Raw genomic sequence first — 21,262 nt, forward strand, 5'->3', positions numbered from 1 at the left:
CCTTACTACAGCAGCTTTACTGATTAACAAAATAAATGTTTGTAACCTGTTCTCAGAAGTATGCATTTTGATGTTCAAGAGCTGAATTCATTGGTGCTCTTTCCCTACCTTCTGCTACCACTACCATCAAGATCATTAAGATGTTGTCTATTTTTTATGTATAAAATTCTATCATGGAGCTATTCCTTCTCTGAAGTGATGCACCCTATGGCAGTGCTTACATTTGTCTTAAAGGTGAAAGAGAGAGATCATCTGAAGAGCTCTAGGTTGTCACAAAGCGACTGTGTGGAAGGAATGCTCTTCTCGAGGCAGTTCACAAACTGAGTTAGTTTAAAAATCAGCGAAATCAAATAAGAAATTGGGACTCTGTACTTCTAGCTGAAATAACTCCTATGGGGGGCAGCTGGGCCATAGGTGGTTAATTGCGTGTACTGGGGGAGGAGGGGGGGAGGACACGATAAAAATGGTTTAATTCTCCCTGTGTGTTTGAGCACTGAAGGACAGATAGGGCTTCACGTTATTTAGGATTAGCAGCACTGGGGAGAGGCCTGCAAAACGCGTGCTGTGAAATCCTCTCAGCTGCGGTCTCCAACGGCCGGCGCGAGCTTTCAAACGGCTGCGGCGAGGCGGCGCCATTTGAAAACTCGCGTTCGCGGTGTTCAACTGAGGTAGCGCGGGAGCACTGCATGTAGGCATTGGTGGTTCAGTGGTAGAATTCTCGCCTGCCACGCGGGAGGCCCGGGTTCGATTCCCGGCCAATGCAGTAAGACTTTTAAAATTTTCTATGTTTTGAATGCCTTTATTTCTTTTAAAGCCCCGCAGCCTCCACCTAGCCAGCAGTAAAGCTGAAACAACGATGTTCTTCGGACGCCCACGTGATACCCGTGAGTAGCACCGCCTGGAAGTGACGCAGCGGATTTGCCTTCAAACCGCCGGCGGCGGCAGGAGGCGGGCGGAGCGGGGCGGGGTTACCGAGCCGGAGGAGAGAAGGAAGGCGGAGGAACGAGCGGCGGTGCTGGGAGCTGCCGCCGAGCTTTGGGCCGTACGGGTGAGACCCGCGGCACTCGCCCCGCTGCGGGGCGCCCCCGTCCTCCGCTGGCGGCCGTGGCGCCGGGCCGCCTCCCCGAGGTGAGGGCTGCCCCGCCCGGCACCTGCCGCCGCGTGGCCAGGGTTGCGGGCAGGGCCGGAGGGCTCGGAGCTCAGGGCAGAGCCTACGCGCTGCATCTGGGCGGCCGTGGCGAGGGGTCGTCCTGTTTCGCAGGGCTCCCGGCCGGGGCTGCCTCAGGAGCCGGCTTTCGCTTTGTGCTCCTTTCTCTCCACCTCCTGCTTTTTTTTTTTTCGCCTATATTTTAGATATCCATTTTGCAGCAGGCCCTTTCCTTCCAGCCTTGCTGAGAAGTTCGGTGTTGTGGTTCTGGTTCTCTCAGAGCGCCAGCCCCGTGAAACGGGAGCGAGTACCGTGGTTGATTCAGAGTCTTCTGACAAGCTCAGTATTGAAAACACGACGTCGTCTGCGTACGGCTCCTGTACACGATGAGTTTTTGTGTATATGAAGTGTGCTTACAGCTGTGGTTGCTGATGGCTGTCTTTCACTACCGTTAAACGCAGCATGTGAGAAGCAGTGTGGGTAAGCGTCGCGTTTCTGTAGCAATCAGCAGGAGCACTTGTTGATACCAGAAGTTGCTCACGGTGCGCGTTGTGGAGTGGGGCAGAAGGGATCGCAGAGGTACGTGGCCCAACTATGGGACGCCGTGTTAGGAGTGAAAATTGGTTCCCGAGAGCTCTTACTGCTGGTTTCCCCTCCCTGTATTTGTGGAGGGAACTTTCTGAGGCTCACATGGCTGCTTCGGTGTCAGAGCCTGCCTAGCAGGCTGCAGTAACAGGACACTGCCAGAACCCTGGCACTGGTGTAAACCAGGTGTGGAAGTCTGACCAAAGGGTTCTGCGGGAATACTGTCCTTGCGTGGCTCGTGCTGTTCTGGGTCAGACAGAGGGCTTGGGGGACCCATGGCAGCTGACAGCTCGGCTTTGTTCTTCCCTCCTGACAGCTCAGTATCTTTTTTTTTTTTTTCCTCTTTGTGTGCATATGGGGGGATTTCTTTGTGAAACATTGTTGAGTTTGTGTTCAACTCCCTAAATCCTCGTGTACTGTTGTGAAGAACTTTGGGTACTTCTTGATAATTTCATAAAGTTATTGCTGGAAACGTGATATACCCTCAGTGTTTTCTTGTTGATGATCAAGCTGTTATCTTTAACGTAAAGCACAAAAATCAAATTCAAAATGTCATTCTCAGAACTGTAATACCTTGAACCTTTGTTAGATTCCTCCCATGCTATTCTTGTCAGTTTCAAACCCTAGTAATATTTCAGGTGCTTAGAGCAAATGATAAAATATATGAATGTATTTTGTTACTGGAGATGGGTTAAGGTGTGACAAGATTTGTGTCAACCCTGAGAACCGAGGATGTTTACAGCCAGTGCAGAGAGGGAGAATGGTGTGTGTACACACATGGAATTAAGGTACAAGTCAGAGGTCTTAGGCTGATTGTGTCCTGCCCTGTTTGCTGTGAGCTTTACAAGCCTATTGCTCCTCCAGTGGCTGTTGGAACGTAGATAATTTCACAGGGGGTGATTCACGGGAAGGTTGTAGCTGATAAGTGCATTCCTGCTGCTCTGACATCCGGCTACGTGACAGCACCAGGTATTTATAAACACTTTACAAATTAAGTGGTTACAAATTAGAGTGTTTTTTTTTTTTTATTATTCTTTCCTGAATTTCTTCTGGTCTGGCTTAGCTCTGGGTTTGTGTGCTCGCACCTCTCTCACACGAGTCTTTTATGGTATTCTGAGCTGCCACAGCCTGCTTTGTGCTGCAAACCTTAATCAGCTTTCAGATTAGTGCTCTAACTCCGTCTCCTGCCTGTCTTGAAGCTGCTTCAGCATCTGCAGTTGCAACAAGCTGTGGGCTTGCATTAGTGGACCCACTCTGGTACTGCTGTCTGTAAGCCACAGCAGTGTGTCCAGACATGGGCTGAGCCAGCAGCTGTCCTGCACAGGAGGCACGTGTCTGGGAGCAGCTCCAAACTCTGCTCTTCTTGTGAGTCAGCATGAACCAATACATGAGTTGTTTTATTATGTTCTGTGTCCCATCTCTGATATTTAAGCAGAATTGCCTGTTCTGCTCAGATCGCTCTGCCAGTATTCAGCATGTTTCGTTTTTTTTTTTGTTTTTTTTTCCACTTATGTACTGCTCACTGTGTTTGAAAGTCTGGTTTGGCTCTGGTAACTTGCTGTTACTTGATTTTTAGAATGTTTATTAGCATCTTGCTCAACTTGTGATTTTAGAGGTGTTAGTCATGGGTTTGAATTCTCAGGACAGGCAAACAGGTGTATCTGGTAGGATGAGCACGGGTGGAAAAGCTTGCTCCTAAATATAGCAGGTAAAACTTCAGTAGCATCTGCTTGATGATCCAGGCAGCAGTTGACAAATATCTTCAGGCTCTTTCTCCTGAGATTAAAAAACCCAACAATACTCCCAAGTCAAGCTGTGTCTCCAGAGCTTAATCACACAGGGACATGGCAGTCTTTGTAGTTGCTGGTCACAGGAACCATACCAGTTTGCAGACGTGGCTGTGGCCGGCTCAGCAAGTCTCTGGGCAGTGAGCTGTGTGGTGCAGGCTCTGGTAGCAAGCTTCCAGACGCAGCCCTGCAGGTGCCATCCCTCCTGCATGGCCCTGCACATGTGTGCACGTGGGCTAGTGGGGCCCCTCTCCAATTCTGCTGCTGCCAAGGTTTGCTGTTAAGGCTGAAACTTTTCTCAGCAGCTGGCTGCTTCAAGGGGAAGCAGGCAGGCGGAGAAAGGAGGGAAAAAGTTGTGTTGGCTCAAGAATGGATCAACATTTATTTATCCATACGTAAAATTACTTAGGAGGGGAAAAGAGAAGGGAGGAGAGGAAGCCTTAAAATGTTTGATTTGTACTTAGCAGCTCCTCCTTACAGAGGGGATGTCACATTTTAGCTGTGGATTATCTGGTGTGCGGTATGACTTCTGAAACCTCTGGTAATGTGTCCAAGTTTCACCATGATCTGGTCATAAAATATGTTTGGTCTTAAGTCGTTTTATTGCACGTGTGAATATAGTGCTTCTTACATTCTTTAAATAGTTGATCTGTATCAAGTATGCTTCATCCCAGGGCTTAGCAGTAATTGCTTGTCTGCAATTGCTCCTTACTGGTATCGGGTAAAGGTACTGAAATGAGAGTAAGATGACTCTCACGGGCTTGTTTATTTGCTTATTTTGATGTTTTCTGTGCTTGGTTCTAGAAAATCGAGAAGAGGTGAATTCTTGGTGAGTAAGCAACAGGAAGAATAGAGATGGTGCAGGTATCTTAGCAAGGAGTGGGATGTGTAAATGATGTGTAAAACAGAGGAGGACTGCTGTGTGAACAAAGGCTGAATTGTGAAGACTGAGTCTATGTCTACTTACTACTATATTTGCTTGATGTTCTAGTCTGGTTATTGCTGTACTTGTGTTAATAGTTGTAGTGCTATTCTCATCTGAAAGTGCAGGTTGTGCTAATCTACAAAGAGGTCACATTCCGTAGTATTTGCTGACAGAAAAAGCACTTGTGGGAATATTAGCATGGTTTGAACAAGATGTTAAACCAAGTGGGACGCCACACACAAAACAATTCTGGCTTTTCCTTTCCTTAGCCGTCCCAAAGTTTTTCAAGAGTCTCTCTTTAAGGGCAAAAATGAAGGTGATAGAAGGGCAGGCTGAGCATGGAGTGTGGAGACTTGATTCAAGGAGTCCTTAGATAAAACTGAAGAACTGTAAAATAAAATAAAATATATATAAAAAAAAGGGGGGGGGGGAGGAATGAGGAACAAATGGCGTTTTCCACTATGTCTGCGTATACCCTTCTGATAAACTTGTATACATGAAACAATAAGGCAGAAATATGAACCTAATGCGTCTGAAGGACAGGTTGGGGATTTTTGGTTGTTTTTTTGTTGTTGTTCTTAACTAGAATGGTTATAGTATGGAGGATGTTGTAGCACTAACAGTAAGATATCAAATTGTCTTACAGTAGTGCAAAGAGGGAAGGAGTGTCCGCAGTTCTGGCTTGTAAGGACGCATATTAAATCTGCATGTTTTGCATATACTTTTCAACAGAGTCTGTCTTGCGTGAAATGAGAAGTTCCACTTCTTTCAATAGAGAAACAATTATCTTTCTGTATGTACGACATACATTCTAGAACCCTTTTACTAACCAAGTATTTCCTGCTTCTGTATTTAGATACACTTGTTAGGGTAACAGTAACATAAAAATAGTTGCAAAAATGTGTTTTCTTCCTGGATTGTGGGGTATTTTTTCCTTAATATAAGTGTTTGCTGTCTTTTTCAGCTTCATGTTGAACATGAGCCTTGTTATGATCAGTGAGAATGTAAAGCTGGCCCGTGAATATGCCTTACTGGGAAACTATGACTCTGCAATGGTCTACTATCAGGGAGTTCTTGACCAGATAAATAAATACCTCTGCTCTGTCAGAGATGCGTACCTGCAGCAGAAATGGCAACAGGTAAATAATCCATTTCTGGGTCATTCTAAGAGTAAAGCATTAAACTAGCAAAAATTGCTTTGTTGATGGTATACAGAAGCATAGGAGTACTTATATAATTCTCTGATAAACTGTAGTATTGTGATATGTATATATTTAAGGTTTCATTACGCTCTGACACTGACAAACTAGACTGTGAAACATCTGTGAGGAGCCAGTAGTGCACTGTCTTCTTGCTGAACTGTGCCCCTGTTGTGCTGAAGTTTTTTCGTATTTTTTTCTAGCTAATACTATTCTCAGTAATCATATTTCACATAATCCCTGTTTCAGTAGCGGGGCTTACACATTCTTAATAGAAACTGAGTTGTGGCTTCCATATTAATTTATCTTAGTCCCAAGACGTTAATTCTTCATTGACGTTCCCTCTATGAAGTTGCATTCTCTTTTCATGTATGATGTTTTTTAAACAGTTTGTCAAATGTCTCTTTGGTATTGCGTTCAAATTTTTTTCCTTAATCCTTAAATGTGCTGGGAAAAGCAGAAGAACATTTTTAATATCTTGGCTTAGCAAAGTAGAATCAGGTAGTTTATGAAACTTTGTGAAATCCATCCAGGCATTACACAGTCTTAAGCAGAAGATTGCTACAAACTTACTGACTTTCACTGTTTAATCTTCCTTTTTTTCCTTCTTTTTTTTTTTTTTTTCTATTTATCAGGTTTGGCAGGAGATAAGTGTGGAAGCCAAGCACGTGAAAGATATAATGAAAACATTAGAGAGTTTTAAACTAGACAGTACTCCACTGAAAGCTTCACAACAAGAATTACCGGCTCATGATGCAGAAGTCTGGTCTTTGCCAGTACCTGCTGAACGAAGGTAAGGAGAAACTTGTATTAACGCTGACCAGAGCAAAGTGTGCTTTGACTTCAGCCCGTTCCTGTGAAGATTTTGTTCCAGAGCATACATGACTTATATGTAACACACCATCTGCATAGTTTTTGTTAAACAAAATGAAAACCCAAACCAACAAAATGTCTTGTTTGTTTGTTCTGTTTTGCTTTGCCTGAGGCTAGCTTTCTGCACTAGTTAGCTGGAGTTTCTAACAAATGCTAGTGATAGCATGAAGGACAGGACAGGAGTGCATGCAAGACAGGCATGTAACTGTGCGTTTTGACAGAAGGTAACCAGCTTAGCTGTATCATCAAGCTGTTCTTTGAGGCTCTGAGCCTACAGGCTGTTTCTGACAGATTTATTTTAAGCCTACTCTCTGAAAGAAATGGGTCCTTTGTTCACATTGTTTCTGTTTATCTTATTTAATAACTGGAACACCCCTAGCCAATTTCATTCAAGCTTTTTAGGCTATTAGAGTCTGTGGGACAGAACTTCTAGTGTTTTAAAACTTTCAAGAGAAGACACAAATTCATACTACTAAAGAAGACAAGATTTGATGGAAAGAACTCTTTCTGTTCCATTTACCATGCCAGTTGGTTGAGTGTTTGGTGGTTGTAATTTGAAAAAGCCACAGAGAAAATCTGGTCATTGTGTTGGAATCATTTCTGCACATTTCTGTACTGAGATAGCAGATCATACTAATTTTGATGGAATTAAGGTGTCAGATTATTCCCTTATTTTGAGTTTTGTGATGGAATGCAGAGGTGGCTAAATACATAAACACAAGTGTAGGTTGGTTGATACTCTGTTTGGAGAGTGAAAAGACTTCAATACTTATGATCTTATCATTAGCATATTCTTGATCCTTAATTTGCATTTCACCCTGAAGCGATTGTATGGTTTTGACAAACTTCCTCCTGTGAATCAGTTAAATTCAACTTTTATGAAGGTAATTTATCCTGATTAATCTTGAATGAAATGTCAGAACTCATCTTCTGACTTGGATAAATGCCTTCCAAATCAGTCTTCCATTGTCTGTTTTGTAGAGGTATCTCCAAACTTAAACTTGGCTGGTAACTTACTCATGCTGGAATTTTAGGAAGGCCCATGGAAAAAGTGTATCTGTGAGTGTACTGGATTTAGAAAAGAACCTGGATTTAAAAATGAAGTCCATTATGATACCAGTTTAATTGTATGTGCTCAGAGCAGTCCAGTTTCAAACAGGAGGTCTCACACGTATCACCTGACACCTACTAGAAGGACAGCACAGCGTGGCTCAAACAATGTGGGAGGTTTCTGATGTGGGAGGTGCACTGATGATGACTTCGTAGCACAGGTAGTTAAGGAATCAACAAGGAAGAGTGCTTTGGACATAGGCAAATAATCCTTGGGAAGATGGTAGGGAGATTCCTTTTGGAAGACATTTCCAAATACATGAAGGACAAGCAGATGATCAGGAGTTGTCAGCATGGATTTACAAAGAGGAAATGATACTTGACCAGCCTCATTACCCTTTACAATGAGGTGACTAACTTGGTGGATAATGGCTGAGCAGTAGATGCCATTTACCTCAACTTTAGTAGAGCCTTTGATACTGTCTGTACAGCATCATCACAGGCTGACAAAATATGAGTTAAATAAGTGAACAAGATCAATGGATTTAGAAACTTGCTGAACGACTGAGCTCAGAGGGTTGTGATCGGTGGCAGAAGGCCTACCTAGAAGCAAGTCACTGTATACCTGGAGCACTCTGCCTAGTTTTGGCTTTCCCAGTACAAGAGAGATGGAGTTAATGGAGCAAGTCCATCACAGACCAGCAAAGATGGTTTCATACCTCTTATGAGGAGAGGCTAAAGGAGCTGGGAGTCTTCTACCTGGGGAAGAGAAAGCTCAGGGGAGTCTTGTTAATGTGTGTAAGTAACTGATGAGAGGGAGTGAAAATAGGGAGCCAGACTCCTCTCAGTAATACCTATACCTAGTCAGTGACAGGTCATAAAGCAAGACATAAATTGAAATGCACGAAATTCAACCAGAACATAACAAAATGCTCCTTTATTGTAGGAACAGACACAAACACAGGTTGTCAAGAGAGGTTGTAGTCTCCAGAGTTAGAATCAAAATCTGACTGTACACAGCCCTCAGCAACCTGCTGTAGATAACCCTGGTTGGACAAGGAGGTTGGACTAGGACTCAAGAAGTCCCATCCAACCTAAATGATTGTGTTTCCTTGAATTGTAACAGGAATATCCAGACTGTATTCATTTTCCTCTTTCGTAAGCTGCAGGTTCTGAGAAGTGTTCTTTGAGAGATAAAGACAAATTAGTGTGCGTTTTTCCTTTGGGAAATTTTGATAAGAGATCTTGATTGGTGTTCAGAAATGCTTTTTATTTCATTTTGTGTCTGTTTCTCTGTGTTTCTCTTTAAAGCAAAAAAGATACCTGCTTGTAACATTGCAAGTTGTCTTCTCTTTTATGTTGTCCTAAGCTATTCCAGCAATAGAGTGATGGACAGTGGTGGCAGAGATCAGATTGTTTTTTTTCCTTTTTCCCCCCTTGAGGATGTAAAAATAATGCTGTCATTCCCAAGAAACCTTTGTTTATGTGGGTAGGAAAGTGAGGGATAATTGTAATAGGGATAAAATATATTGGTTTTGTTCATGTTTTTCTAAGCTCCATAATGCCAGAATTACTTTCATTTGTCAAATATGAAAAGAGCTAGCTTTAAGAGCTTTAGAGATTATGGCAAAAGGAAAGTGAATTTTTTAGTGACTACATAAAAATGTTTGTGCTGATTCTGGTCAACATAGTTCGGTGTGGTGACTTGTAATATTGTTGGTACTTTTAGTTGTGGTGAGTGAAATATAATTGATATACACAGATTCTTATCTTGAGCAAAACAATGTAGTTGTTTAATGCTCACTGGTGGCTTTATACTGAGGCTTTTTACATGTGTTACAACTAATTAGACCTTCACCAGGACCCAGGAAGCGTCAGTCCGCTCAATACAGTGACTGCAGAGGTCACAATAATCGTATAAGTGCAGCTGTTAGAGGCCCTCACCGTCCATCTTCTCGAAATCCCAACGATAAAGGAAAGGCAGTGCGCGGCCGGGAAAAGAAGGATCAGCAAAATAAAGGAAAAGAGGAGAAGGTAAGTTTGTACATGGCTTCTTGGCGTTTAGAACCTTCTTGTTTTCTTGAGTATTTTATAAGGTCAGATGCCTGTAAACTGTTTACTTTGTTTATGTCAGCATGGCAGTTTTGATCTCACCTTCAAAAGTATATTTGCTTTAGGGGACAACCTTGCTTACTAAAAGGTGCAAAGTAGATTAATTCAAACAAACAAAAACCTAGTAATGAACCCATCTAGAGGAAGTGATCTGCTAACTGTGGGCTTGTTTACTGCAATTTGGAGATAATTGTTTAAGATTATATCACTCAATTACTGAAAACATTGTTGGTGGAGCTTGTTCAAATGCAATGTATGTGCGAGTTTCTATTGCTTGTGTATATTTAATGCTGAAATTGACAACCCTGTTGAAAAGCATTGCAGAACTTACTTAATCTTAGAGGCAGAGTTTTTTGCTTATTGTATGTTGAGGTCTGTTACTAGCTCCAGACTCTTCTCATTTTAAAGCAAACAAATCTGACATATTTCATGAAAGAGAAGGAGCCAGGATCCATTCTTCTTGATTCGATTGCATAAGTTTTTGCTGATGGTCTGATTTCCATAAATCTAGCTGATGAACAGAGTAATCTTACTGACAATAAATACATTGTTTTTCAGTCTGAATAAATCAACTAGCCATATACTAGAGTCTCTGGTAGTCCCAACAACCTTACGTAGTGACCCAAGAAAACAGTATAAAATACCAGGGTGGGAATATTTGCCTCTGAAGTTCCCTGATTTTAGTTAGTAGGAGTTATATTGCATTCTCTGAATGATGATTCTCATTCAGAAGAAAATATATGTGCTGAGGCAGGATGGTGTGGGATTTTCTTTGCTTTGTTTCTATTTTTTTTCCCTGTTTTGTCAACGTTGGCTGTTGGAATGTTTAACTTACTGAAGCAAAGAAACTGCATCAGTGTGGTGTGATGCCTTTGGGGAGAAGGAAGTTGAGCTAGGGTGGTCCAGAACTGTGGGTAATCCAAACAGATAGTACAGTGTAACAGTGATATGGATACCCCACATCTTCTGTGCTGTTTTATGTCACCTCTGAAAAACTTATGGATTTGGTTATGCTACTAATGGATTTTTATAACATTTGTTATGTATTTACACTGCTATCTTCCTTCTATGTAGAACAAATCCACGTCTGAAATTTCAGAGTCTGAACCAAAGAAATTTGATAGTACTGGATACGATAAAGATTTAGTAGAAGCTTTGGAAAGAGATATAATTTCTCAAAATCCCAACATTCGATGGTAAGTTTGGGTACTGCTGCTAGATCTTAATTAATTGTTGTTTCTTTTCCCTCTTTATGATATGACAGAATAAGCTAAATGCTTAATTGTTTACGTATAAAAAGTACATGCAAGCTTTCCTTGCTCATTAAGTAGTCAGCTAAGCCTCTTGGGTAGTTGAATATTTTTAGAACTTTTTAGTCACCCATGCAAAGCTTCTCAATCTCTTCTAAGAGTCTTGAAACCAATGCAGGGATAGTATTTTGCAGTGTAAAAGATTCTGTTGTCTGCCAGTGCCTCATCATTTTAAACCACCTGTTTTTCTACCCAGGGGCATACCGAGAAAGATAACCAATTTACAAAGAAATTATGTCGATATGGGAACCCTTTCAGGTCTCACTGGATGTGATGTGACTGCCAGTGTAAAATGTAACCACGTGTCAACGCCTTTACATAAACGTGTTAAATATTAAACCTTATACAAAGGTGGTTTTGTGTTCTGAATGTTTCCAAGCTTAGGTGATTTTGTGGGGATTAAGTGAGCAAAAATCTGGCAAATAAAGTAGGCTTTAAAAAACACTCCCTCAAACCCTAAGAACTGTGTATGCATAGGACAACTGACATATACTTCAGTTCAGTATGTGAATAAATCATACTATTCGTACACTGAATCTTAAATTACAACTTCATATTTGAAACTACTTTTCTACCTGTGTGTGTTTTGTAACCAAAATGTTACTTGGACATAGCTGATGAGTGGTTTGCCCTTAGAGTCATCCTCAAGAAAAAAAGGTTAGCCTGTAAGATTTTTAAGAATTAATACTCTTGTAACTTCAAAAAAGAATTCAACATTTTTATTCATATTTACTAGCCTTTACTTGCTGGTTTTCTTATTGATAGAAGATGATATTTAAGTTTCAGAATCAGCCAACTTGTCAACAAAAGAGGAAAGCATAATTTGGCTTACATAAGTTTACCCAAAATGCCTTATTCTGCTTATTCTTTCTGTGAATAAGAACAGTGATGTTTTACTAAAATAGTGATGTCTGTTTTTTGTTTTTGCAACCAGCTGGAGTCTGTCAACTGTTCTTTGCAGTAGTCATAGGATTTTGCCACTAGAACTTCATTAGATCGTTATATAATGATTCTTCCATAATTCAGGCAAATACTGATGAGTTCAGTTGCACATCAATTTGAGCTGTGGACTGATTCTTTTCAGCCTGTCTGAATCTGTGAAACAACTTTCTCTTTCTTGTCAGGGATGACATTGCTGATTTAGTAGAAGCTAAAAAACTGCTCAAGGAAGCTGTAGTTTTACCAATGTGGATGCCGGAGTTTTTTAAGGGAATTAGAAGACCATGGAAGGTATGAAAAAATCTGATCCTGTGATCATAAGTAGGATTCTGGGATTGGATCTTGGAGCAACAAGCAATTACAGGTGTCTTACAGTTTATATAAATTCTTTCCACTTTTTAATAATAAAATTATGGCAAATAATACTAACAAAATAATGGTGTCAGATAATTACTATCTTCAGCTATTTCGTTGCGAGTAAGCAATAATAATTACTTACCTTTGAGTAACTTCTCAACAGAAAGTTTACATCTGGCGTTCCTATTGTACTGTTAATCAAATTGTGAAGTTGTCTGTTTAGATTCTTGTCCTAACTGTGGTTCTTTTCTTATTTTAATAGGGTGTGTTGATGGTTGGTCCTCCTGGTACTGGAAAGACCCTTCTGGCAAAAGCTGTAGCAACTGAATGCAAGACTACTTTTTTCAATGTTTCTTCTTCCACACTTACCTCAAAATACAGGGGAGAATCTGAGAAACTTGTTCGTTTGCTCTTTGAAATGGTGATTGAAATTTCTTAGCATAAATAGTGAAATGATGAAGCAGAATTACTTCTGGAATAGTAAAAGCTTCCCAAGTTTTAGAATTTATAGCATAAGTGGGAAAAATAAAAGAGCTCTCCAAACTTCAGATGCTTTGGAACCTTCTGAATTGGCTATGTACACTGAGAATCTAGTTGTTAGTGTACAACTTCTTAACTGAAAAAAGTGGATCATTTTATTTTCAGGGTTAACTTGTTATGGTAGAAAGTAGCTATCTATCTATGAGCTGATGATACTATAGAGCAAACCTGAAGGTAAACCTGGAAATTGAATATAATTGCTTTGTGGGTGGGAACCCTACTTAGGCTGTACATGTTTTGTTGTGTGTGGCTTTTTTTGTTGTTGTTGTACTTTAAAATAAGTAGGCTTTCAAACTGTATGAAGTATGTAGTTGGCTTCGGAGCTCGTAACACTTGAAAACAGCACAGAACATGTACTATTTTCTGTGCTATCAGGTTTGCATGCAGTGTTTGCCAGGGTCCCCAGTACTGAAAGGCGCAGCAGAGCTGCTATTACAGTAGTCAGGAAAGAGAAGATTTTAAAATACAGTGTGACCATATTAAATAAGTTAATATTGATATTAATATTGATATTAATATAATGACCATCAATCAGAAATGAGTGTACACAAGGGAATATAGTTTAACTGCTGTAGGACAGTGACTTTACTATCAGAAACCCTTGTTTAACTTCTTTCGTTGTCAGAAAGGTGAAGTTATCTTGTAGTTGATCTGGCTTTTGGACAGGTTCCATGTCATGGTGTCTTAGGACTAATGGTACGCCTAACTTTATCCAAGTTCTTATTCAAGCATTCTGTGAGATCTTTCACAAAATAAGAAATTATATTCCTAATGTGTGAAAATTTAACGTTACTAAATGTTTGTTCTAGCCTTGGTGGTTGTGTCTACCAAAATCAACTCTGCTCAGATGTCATTAATGGATAGACTTCATGAATGTGTGCAGTGGTCAGAGGCAGATGGTTGGGTGTAGTTTGATGCTTAGGAGCTGATTCATTGGGATGTATGTTTCATTACTCTGATCTGACTGTGCTGTTGTTTCTTAAATGTGAGTAGGCTGCCATTTCACTTTCTCATTTATCGTTTGTTTCCTTTAGGCTCGATTTTATGCCCCGACAACCATATTTATTGATGAAATAGACTCTATCTGTAGTCGACGGGGAACTTCAGAAGAGCATGAGGCTAGCCGACGCGTGAAAGCAGAACTGCTAGTTCAAATGGATGGTAAATAACCTAATCCCTCGGGGCTGGAGGAAGCTTGATGGAGGAAAATAAATAAATCCAAACTTCTTTCTTCAGAAGCAGTTTATTTGAAGGGCTTACATTCAATTGGAGTAAAAATATACCAATACACCATTCCAACTGCCAGTATGGAAGAAAGAAAATAACAACCTGTTATGAAACTGTCTTTTATCATCTGAGCAAGGACTTCAGATATTAATCTACAATAAAAAAGATTCAGTAGAGAATGCAAGATTTCAAGGCTGCAGAAGGAAGAAAGTGTCTTCCTCAAATATAAATGTAGCAGCCAGGATGGCATTTGAGTGGTTACCTAGAATATTATCTGCTTTTTACTTGGTTTTGGAGGAGTGGTTCAAAATAACTGTCACCTGTTTCAATTTAAACTTCAACAAATACAATCATTACACCTCTTTGGGATCTCCTTTTTTTTCTTCCCCTCCTAAAGAAAAAAGAAAAATGAAAAAAATTGTTTTGTAGAAAGGGTCTGGAGAATTAGCTTCTTAAAACACTATTTCATTATAGTTATTTGCTTAGTAGGCAGCAAATAAATAAAATTTACACAGCTGCAGTATTAGAAGCACCCTTATGCTCTTTTGGCAAGAAGGGAAAAGAAAGGAGCAACTGGAAAGTGTGAACATATGCAGTAATTTGTGATAAATCCTGAAGGTCAGGAGACTTGTATATTCTGTCTCTCTGATGTTGATGCCCTTTTAGGTCTGAGTTGAACTAGCAGCCAAGCTTGTTCTCATAATTCAAGCATAGTTTTGTTGTTTAGAATTACTTGAAGTTCTTTTTTTTGTTCATAAATGTTTTTTTATATGCAAATTTTCAGGCATACTCGGTACCATGGCTGTTCCACAGCACAAATCAGAACAGTAATCCAGAGCCTAGCCAATTTAAATAATTTTAAGAAATTATTTAAATATATGTAATAAAATGCATAATATTATTTAATTATTTATTTATGATATTTATTTATGTATATGATAAATACATTTATTATAAATATAAAATATAATCTACAATAATATATATTAAGAAATAAAACTTCTTAACTTAGCAGGAGTTTCATAGTGCTTTGGAGATTTAAGTGATTTCTCTGTCTCAAAGAAATTGTGATTTAGTTCAACAGATTTGAACATTCACTTCAGCAGCAGTTTGAAAGAATCCAACCAAGTATGTAAAACATTTGGCCTGACTTCAGAAGTGAGGAAGCTTTTGTAGGGGATTAATGCTGGTTTAGCATGGCTGTTAGTGAATACTGTTGAGGAGAGGTGACTGTGGTGCTTAGCTGGTTTGTTTTCATGGCTGCTCCCTTTCTCCCTGCAGCCATTGCATGACATTGGTGTGAAGATTCCAAATGGTGTAATGGGAAATGGGAATAATTACTGTAGAAGTGTTCTAGATGTAGTAGAGAGGAACTTCCTGACCCCATACAGCCAAAGTCATTGCTTCTAACTAAACTGCGTCTCCATTTTTTCTTGACAGATAAGAACTGGAATTTTATTGCACTGTATCATTTCTGTTACACTTGGTTTGCTGCTTTAATATTATAGAATCATGGATATTATTTTCTCTATGTGTCAAACTTAATATCAGCATATGTACATTTTACTTCTCCTTTTTCTCCAATGCAGGTGTTGGAGGAGCCACTGAAAATGATGATCCTTCTAAAATGGTCATGGTACTTGCAGCTACTAATTTTCCATGGGATATTGATGAAGCCCTAAGAAGGAGACTAGAAAAGAGAATTTACATTCCTTTACCATCAGGTATAAAGATTTGAGGAGAGGAGGGGCTGAAATCAAAGCTGTGTCAATCTTTCTTTTGTTTTGATCACTTGTTTAAATAAATAATCTTGTTGGTATATCTATGCAAATTTATTTACGAATTCAGAATCGGGTTAAATCTAAGCATTGAATATTGTTACTTTTCTAGCAAGTGCAGAATCCTTTGGTCATCCTTCCTCCTCAGCTCTCTCCAATTTACTATTTGTATTCAGAAACCAGATTGTATAGCCTTGATTTCTGTTCTTTAATTAGCAAAAGGTAGAGAGGAACTCCTAAGAATAAATCTGCGGGAGCTGGAACTGGCTGATGATGTTGACCTTGCAAATATAGCTGAGAAAATGGAGGGTTATTCAGGTGCAGACATTACCAACGTATGCAGGTATGTTAACATTACATCATCTGTGTTACCACTGCTACAAACTGAGAAAGCTGTTTTTAAAGTAACGAAACTAATTACTTTAAGTTGTTGGATAAGAGCAGATTGTAACTTGTCTTCTACATACAGCTAAAAGATGAAATGCTACATTAATCTTTGTGTATGTTTGGTATTTTCATAAGGTAATAATGAAGAGCAGTTGCAACATAGTATGATTTAGGTAAAACTCTACGTTCTTTTATGTATGCAAAATTCCTTGTGTGGGGAATGTCCACAGGATGATAGACTTCAACCCTGCAGGCTTACAGTCATTCCACTGAGGTCATAAAAATGGACATTCTGTTGGAGAAGTAACAGATAATAGAAACTGAGCAGCCCAGAATATATGGTATAGCACTCCAGGTTTGCCCTCACCAGTGCTGAGAAGGGGGGAAGGGTCATTTCTCTTGACCTGCTGACAGTACTCTGCCTAATGCAACCAAGAATCCTGTTAGCATTCTTATTTAAATACTTGCTAAGCCTTCCCCCAATTATCCCTTTCCCCTTCATGCAGAGATGACAAACTACAGAACCAGCAGCAAGTGACAAAGAACTGAAACTTGTCCAGATGCTTTTGTCATCTCATAAGCACCTGTATAACTATGCTTTCAGGATTTGGAGGTAGCACTAAGGAGTGGCGTTGAAAGCCTGGACCTCCAGTTGTGTGTCAGCACAACTGTTGTGGGGCTGTGCTTTGAGCAGGCTAAGAGAACTAACTGTTCCAGGTTAAAAATGTCTCATCACTCTCCTCAAAAACAGATCCACTTAATACAGACAGCTCTGCAAGTGTTTGTCAGTGCAAATGAGAGGACAGTATGTCATGCTGCAGGGATCTGTGTGGCCTGTAGGCAAAGCTGACGCCAAAGGCTTCTCTCAGGAGGGTTACTGAAGAGTTTGGAGGCGTGGTATTACTTCCAGAAAAATCCTTGCACAACATTTGGGAAAACAATGCAGTCGGTGCTCTGAATGAGTATGGTACAGATTTGCTTCATGTGTGCATCTGAGAGTTGAATTTGTGGTGATGTTCTGCTGGGTTTTGGCATTGGTTGTACTTTGAAAGTAGTTTGTGCTAATAGAGGTTTGTGTGTAACACAAGACTCTGTTTAGCCTATTACTTTGAGTGGTTTAGCTGCACTTTGTTTTTTCTGTTACCTGACTGTTTGCTTTTCTAGATACAGCGTTTGTTATTTGTAATTCATACTGCACTGAATACTAATAGAGTTGTTCAGAATCATTACCATATTTGTGACTTCTAATTATACTGTTGCTTTTTAGTTTTAATCAAAGTTCATATAGACAAATAGTACAGGAAAACAAATACAGAAATGTCCAGGTCTGTCATTTGTGGTGATCTCCTTAGAGTGACTGAGGTGACAGCAACTAGAAATCCAGATAAGCTGGAGTCTGGATGTGCGTGATTTGAAATTAATAAGGAAGTACTCAGATTAGTCTGTGTATTTACACTTTGTTGTTGGCATCAGGGAAAAAGGATTTTTAGACGTGATTGCTTCATTTACATTGAGCCATTGACTGGGCTTTTATATTGTTCAGAAGCAGTATACAAACACAGGTAAAGTTCAAACTTCTGAAATATAAATCCTTGCTAGTGACGTAAGCCAAACAGGAAAAAAGTGAGCCAAGGACTCTGGCTTGCTCAAATTGTTCTCCTACCTTAAACAACTTAAAGTAAAATCCAGTGTTCGCTGAGCCAGAGTGGAAAGTAGTCAGAGTTATACAGGGCAGTTCCTAACAGTCAGCACAGAGTTAAGATAGAACTTCATTTAAAAAAAAAAAAAGAGAGAGAGAGAAAAATAGCAAATATATTCAGGAAATGTAAAATTGCATCTAAGTTGTGTATTGGGTATCAGCTGGAACTGAATTGCAATTGTTTTTTTGAGCAAAGTGAAGCTTGAAAGGCATTTGGAATGGAACAGACTCTCACTGTGTATTCTGGTGGGTGGTTCCTTATTTTTTTGAGGATAGCTTTGGTGCTTGTCCAACTACTAAGAGTGTGTTTGAGAAAGTGCTAAGAACTGGAGTTAGAATGACTGTCAGAAAAATGACTTTATGTGAGAAAGTCTTGGCAGCTGCACTGGAGGTAAATCAGATGCACAGTGTACTCCCCCCTTCTTCTTTCCAGATTGTGTAAGGCTGGCTTGTAGTTCATAAATGATGACGTAGCAGCAAAGCATGGTGACATTTAACTAAGATGGAATTTAACAAGGCAGCTCTTTGTTGCTGCTGCTGCTGCTGCTCTAAGGTTCTAGTTATTGTATTCATGAACTTGATAAATAATTCTTCACAGTTAGAATGCAGAAGTCTGTCGGTTATGGTTTCCTTTGGGGGGACAAAATTGAAATGGAAATGCTGTTACCATCTTTCAAAATCCTTCTAAAATGCCCTATAAGATTTTTTGTTTTTCCTGGATCCTGACCTACTACTATGACATGACTCTGTGATATCACCTGAATTACCCTTCCTTCTTTTTTGACTGCTGGACAAAATTAACAGTGTTTACTTTTTAAAATAAGCTTTATTAACAAGGAATTAGCAAGAACTGTAGTCTTTCAGCATTATCCATTTGTGAAAGCATTCTGCTCATCATCTGCTACTTCTTGTGTTAGTGTTGGAAATTCACATGTGGTCAACCCAGTACAAAAACAATGCACTTAATGCTTATTGAGGCCAGAAGTTAGAGGAGCCAAAGGCTGAACAGGTTCTGTAGATAAATGTTTTGTTTTGAAAGTATAGGCTGGAGTCAGATATCGTAGACCTCTTTGTTAGAAGCAGATCTATTTGGACCAGGAAACATTCAAAACTTCGCATCTCTTCTGTACACGGTAGAAGTAAAGCATTCTTTCACCTGTGTATTTAGTATAACAGCTATTGGAAGATCCAGCAATAAATCAGTGTTTGAAAAATACAGACGGCATAGTATTGCAGGCTGTCCAGGCAATAAGAGAGCTTCCTAGAAAAGTTTAGAATTATTTATATCTTTTTTTGAACGCAACAGCTTAACTGGAATGTTTGAGCAAGTAAACTCATCATCCTTTACTGAATAACTACTTTCTTCTTTTGCTTTTCCCTCCCCGCAATGTGTACGTAATAGAGATGCATCGCTGATGGCTATGAGAAGGCGCATTGAAGGCTTGACACCAGAAGAGATAAGAAATCTTTCTCGAGATGAAATGCACATGCCAACAACGATGGAAGACTTTGAAATAGCTTTAAAGAAGGTTTCTAAGTCTGTATCTGCTGCGGACATTGAGAAATACGAGAAATGGATAGTTGAATTTGGGTCATGCTGAGTTGTCTTATCTTGAAGCCATCTTACATCTGAAAACAGCTTCAGAAGTAATCAGTGTGTCAGTGCACTGCATGCTCTTTTTAACTTTTGTAATTTAAGAGCAACAGATATCTAAATAAATACTTTTTTAAAATGCAGATTCTCTCTAGCGTTCTTTGGACTTGCTCAAAAGTTACCTGTTTTTTCTCAAATGTGAAAGCCATTGATGGGCTCTGCTTTGATCTTCAAGGTTTTCTTCTTGGTGTTATTTCTGAAATGTTTTCCTTCCTTCACTGTACAGTACCATGACCTTAAAAACTGGTGCATTCACTACACATTCATTCTGCTAACGCTGTTCTGATAAGCCAGAAAAGTCCTGATATCTTTGTACTCAGATGACTTCTGCTTATAATGTTGGTTTTACAGTTTTAAAATCTGAACCTCTTCTTGAGAGTGTTCTCTTTTTGCAGTAGTTGCCAAGTGGACTGTAGAAACAGATCTCTGAGAATGGTTCTACCATGACCATTTAGGATATAATTTAACATTAGATTTTGCTCAGTAGTGATCATTGTTCCTGTCCATCTCCTTGAAAATGTCTGTTATTTTGGAAACACTTCTTTCTTCCAGCTCATCTCAGAGCAGATGGCTGCAGTTCTGCTTGCAGCTGAACTTCATGCTGTCCCATGAGTCCAATATGTCTAGGCTCATTTCAGCTTCTGTGTGCCCACCATACAAAGCCAGCTGTGGAACTTCTGATGCTTCCTGACATGCTGCAAGGGAGATGAAAGGACATGTGATAATGAAAAGTGGTGATTTTTGTGGAAGGCAAATGCATCCCAAGTACACCATCCTATAAATGCCATTATCATGAACATCTTGTTAATATACTTAATTCATCCCTATGTCATGAGTGACAGACACGATTTACTTTTTTTTTCTTAAAAGGCACTTTGAGCAGTGTCAGCGGTCAGGTATTACAGTAAGACACTGAGATGCAGGTCTTACGAGCAGTTTCTGAATTCCATGGTGAATGCAGTGTGATGAACCCAAAAATGAAGGGAAGAAAATTCAGGTAAGAATGCAGACAAAGCTGTAGTGTTTTGGAGTAGGTTCTCTTAATACTTATTCCTGTTTATATGTGAGAATGAAGATGTAGCTATCAATTGTGTTGTAGGAAGAGATTTCTTCTTGGAAATCAGTTCACTGCTAACAAATCAAACTGCTCAGTCTTATCTGAGTTAAAAGGGGAATTTTTAAGCTTCAATCCTTGGAAGCATTCCTGTAAAGGGCCACTTAAACTGAAATGTAACAATTAATTAAACTGTAATATATTTTGGGAACTTCTAAAGTAAACTGTTTAAAAAGCAGCATAGTTTTTCTAGCTCAACCAGTGCTGTTCACTCTACATTAACAAAATGAACACCTATGTAATATATGGCACATGGAAAAAAGTAATAGATGCTGATTTCATAATTCAGAAGTTAATTTTGTTTTGGAAAGCAGAACGTGATGCCTTCCCCTATCCAGTGGAGTTCTTGGATGGAGAAAAGGAAAAACTTATGCTCAGCTCAACATGTTTAAAGGTACAGATGCATTCAGAGGCTGAGAACATGACAGCTGTGGTGAGAGCCACAGTTTATAAGAACAGGAGAGGGATGTGCCTTTCCTAGTCTTACAAAGTGACTTATCTTTATTGTTTTGTTTTTTTTTTTTCTTTCAGATTGCACACGTATCCTTTTCAAGTCATGTGTAGAAAATGAGACCAGAT

General features: G+C 39.6%; 1 protein-coding gene and 1 non-coding gene across 6 annotated transcripts; both read left to right on the forward strand.

Moving 5' to 3' along the window:
• The first annotated feature begins 692 nt into the window (after window positions 1-692).
• TRNAG-GCC (transfer RNA glycine (anticodon GCC)) lies at window positions 693-763 on the forward strand. The gene has a single exon. It is a non-coding gene; the product is annotated as a tRNA-Gly (tRNA).
• Window positions 764-814: 51 nt separating this feature from the next.
• On the forward strand, window positions 815-19,665 carry KATNA1 (katanin catalytic subunit A1). Of its 5 annotated transcripts, none has more exons than XM_048936172.1 (11): window positions 815-884; window positions 5,409-5,583; window positions 6,279-6,436; window positions 9,417-9,600; window positions 10,753-10,874; window positions 12,113-12,218; window positions 12,547-12,705; window positions 13,859-13,985; window positions 15,641-15,775; window positions 16,046-16,172; window positions 19,318-19,665. In XM_048936172.1, exons 2-11 carry the CDS (start codon window positions 5,413-5,415, stop codon window positions 19,514-19,516), a joined length of 1,488 nt encoding a protein of 495 aa, XP_048792129.1. In that variant the 5' UTR covers window positions 815-884; window positions 5,409-5,412; the 3' UTR covers window positions 19,517-19,665. The 5 variants fall into 5 exon arrangements, with proteins under 5 accessions (XP_048792129.1, XP_048792127.1, XP_048792126.1 ...); XM_048936170.1 differs by lacking the exon at window positions 815-884 and adding an exon at window positions 945-1,048 and having other exon boundaries at window positions 19,318-19,664; XM_048936169.1 differs by lacking the exon at window positions 815-884 and adding an exon at window positions 946-1,128 and having other exon boundaries at window positions 19,318-19,664.
• The last annotated feature ends 1,597 nt before the right edge of the window (window positions 19,666-21,262 follow it).

This window comes from Lagopus muta, chromosome 2 (assembly GCF_023343835.1).
Source record: "Lagopus muta isolate bLagMut1 chromosome 2, bLagMut1 primary, whole genome shotgun sequence".
NCBI classification, from domain to species: Eukaryota; Metazoa; Chordata; class Aves; order Galliformes; family Phasianidae; genus Lagopus; species Lagopus muta.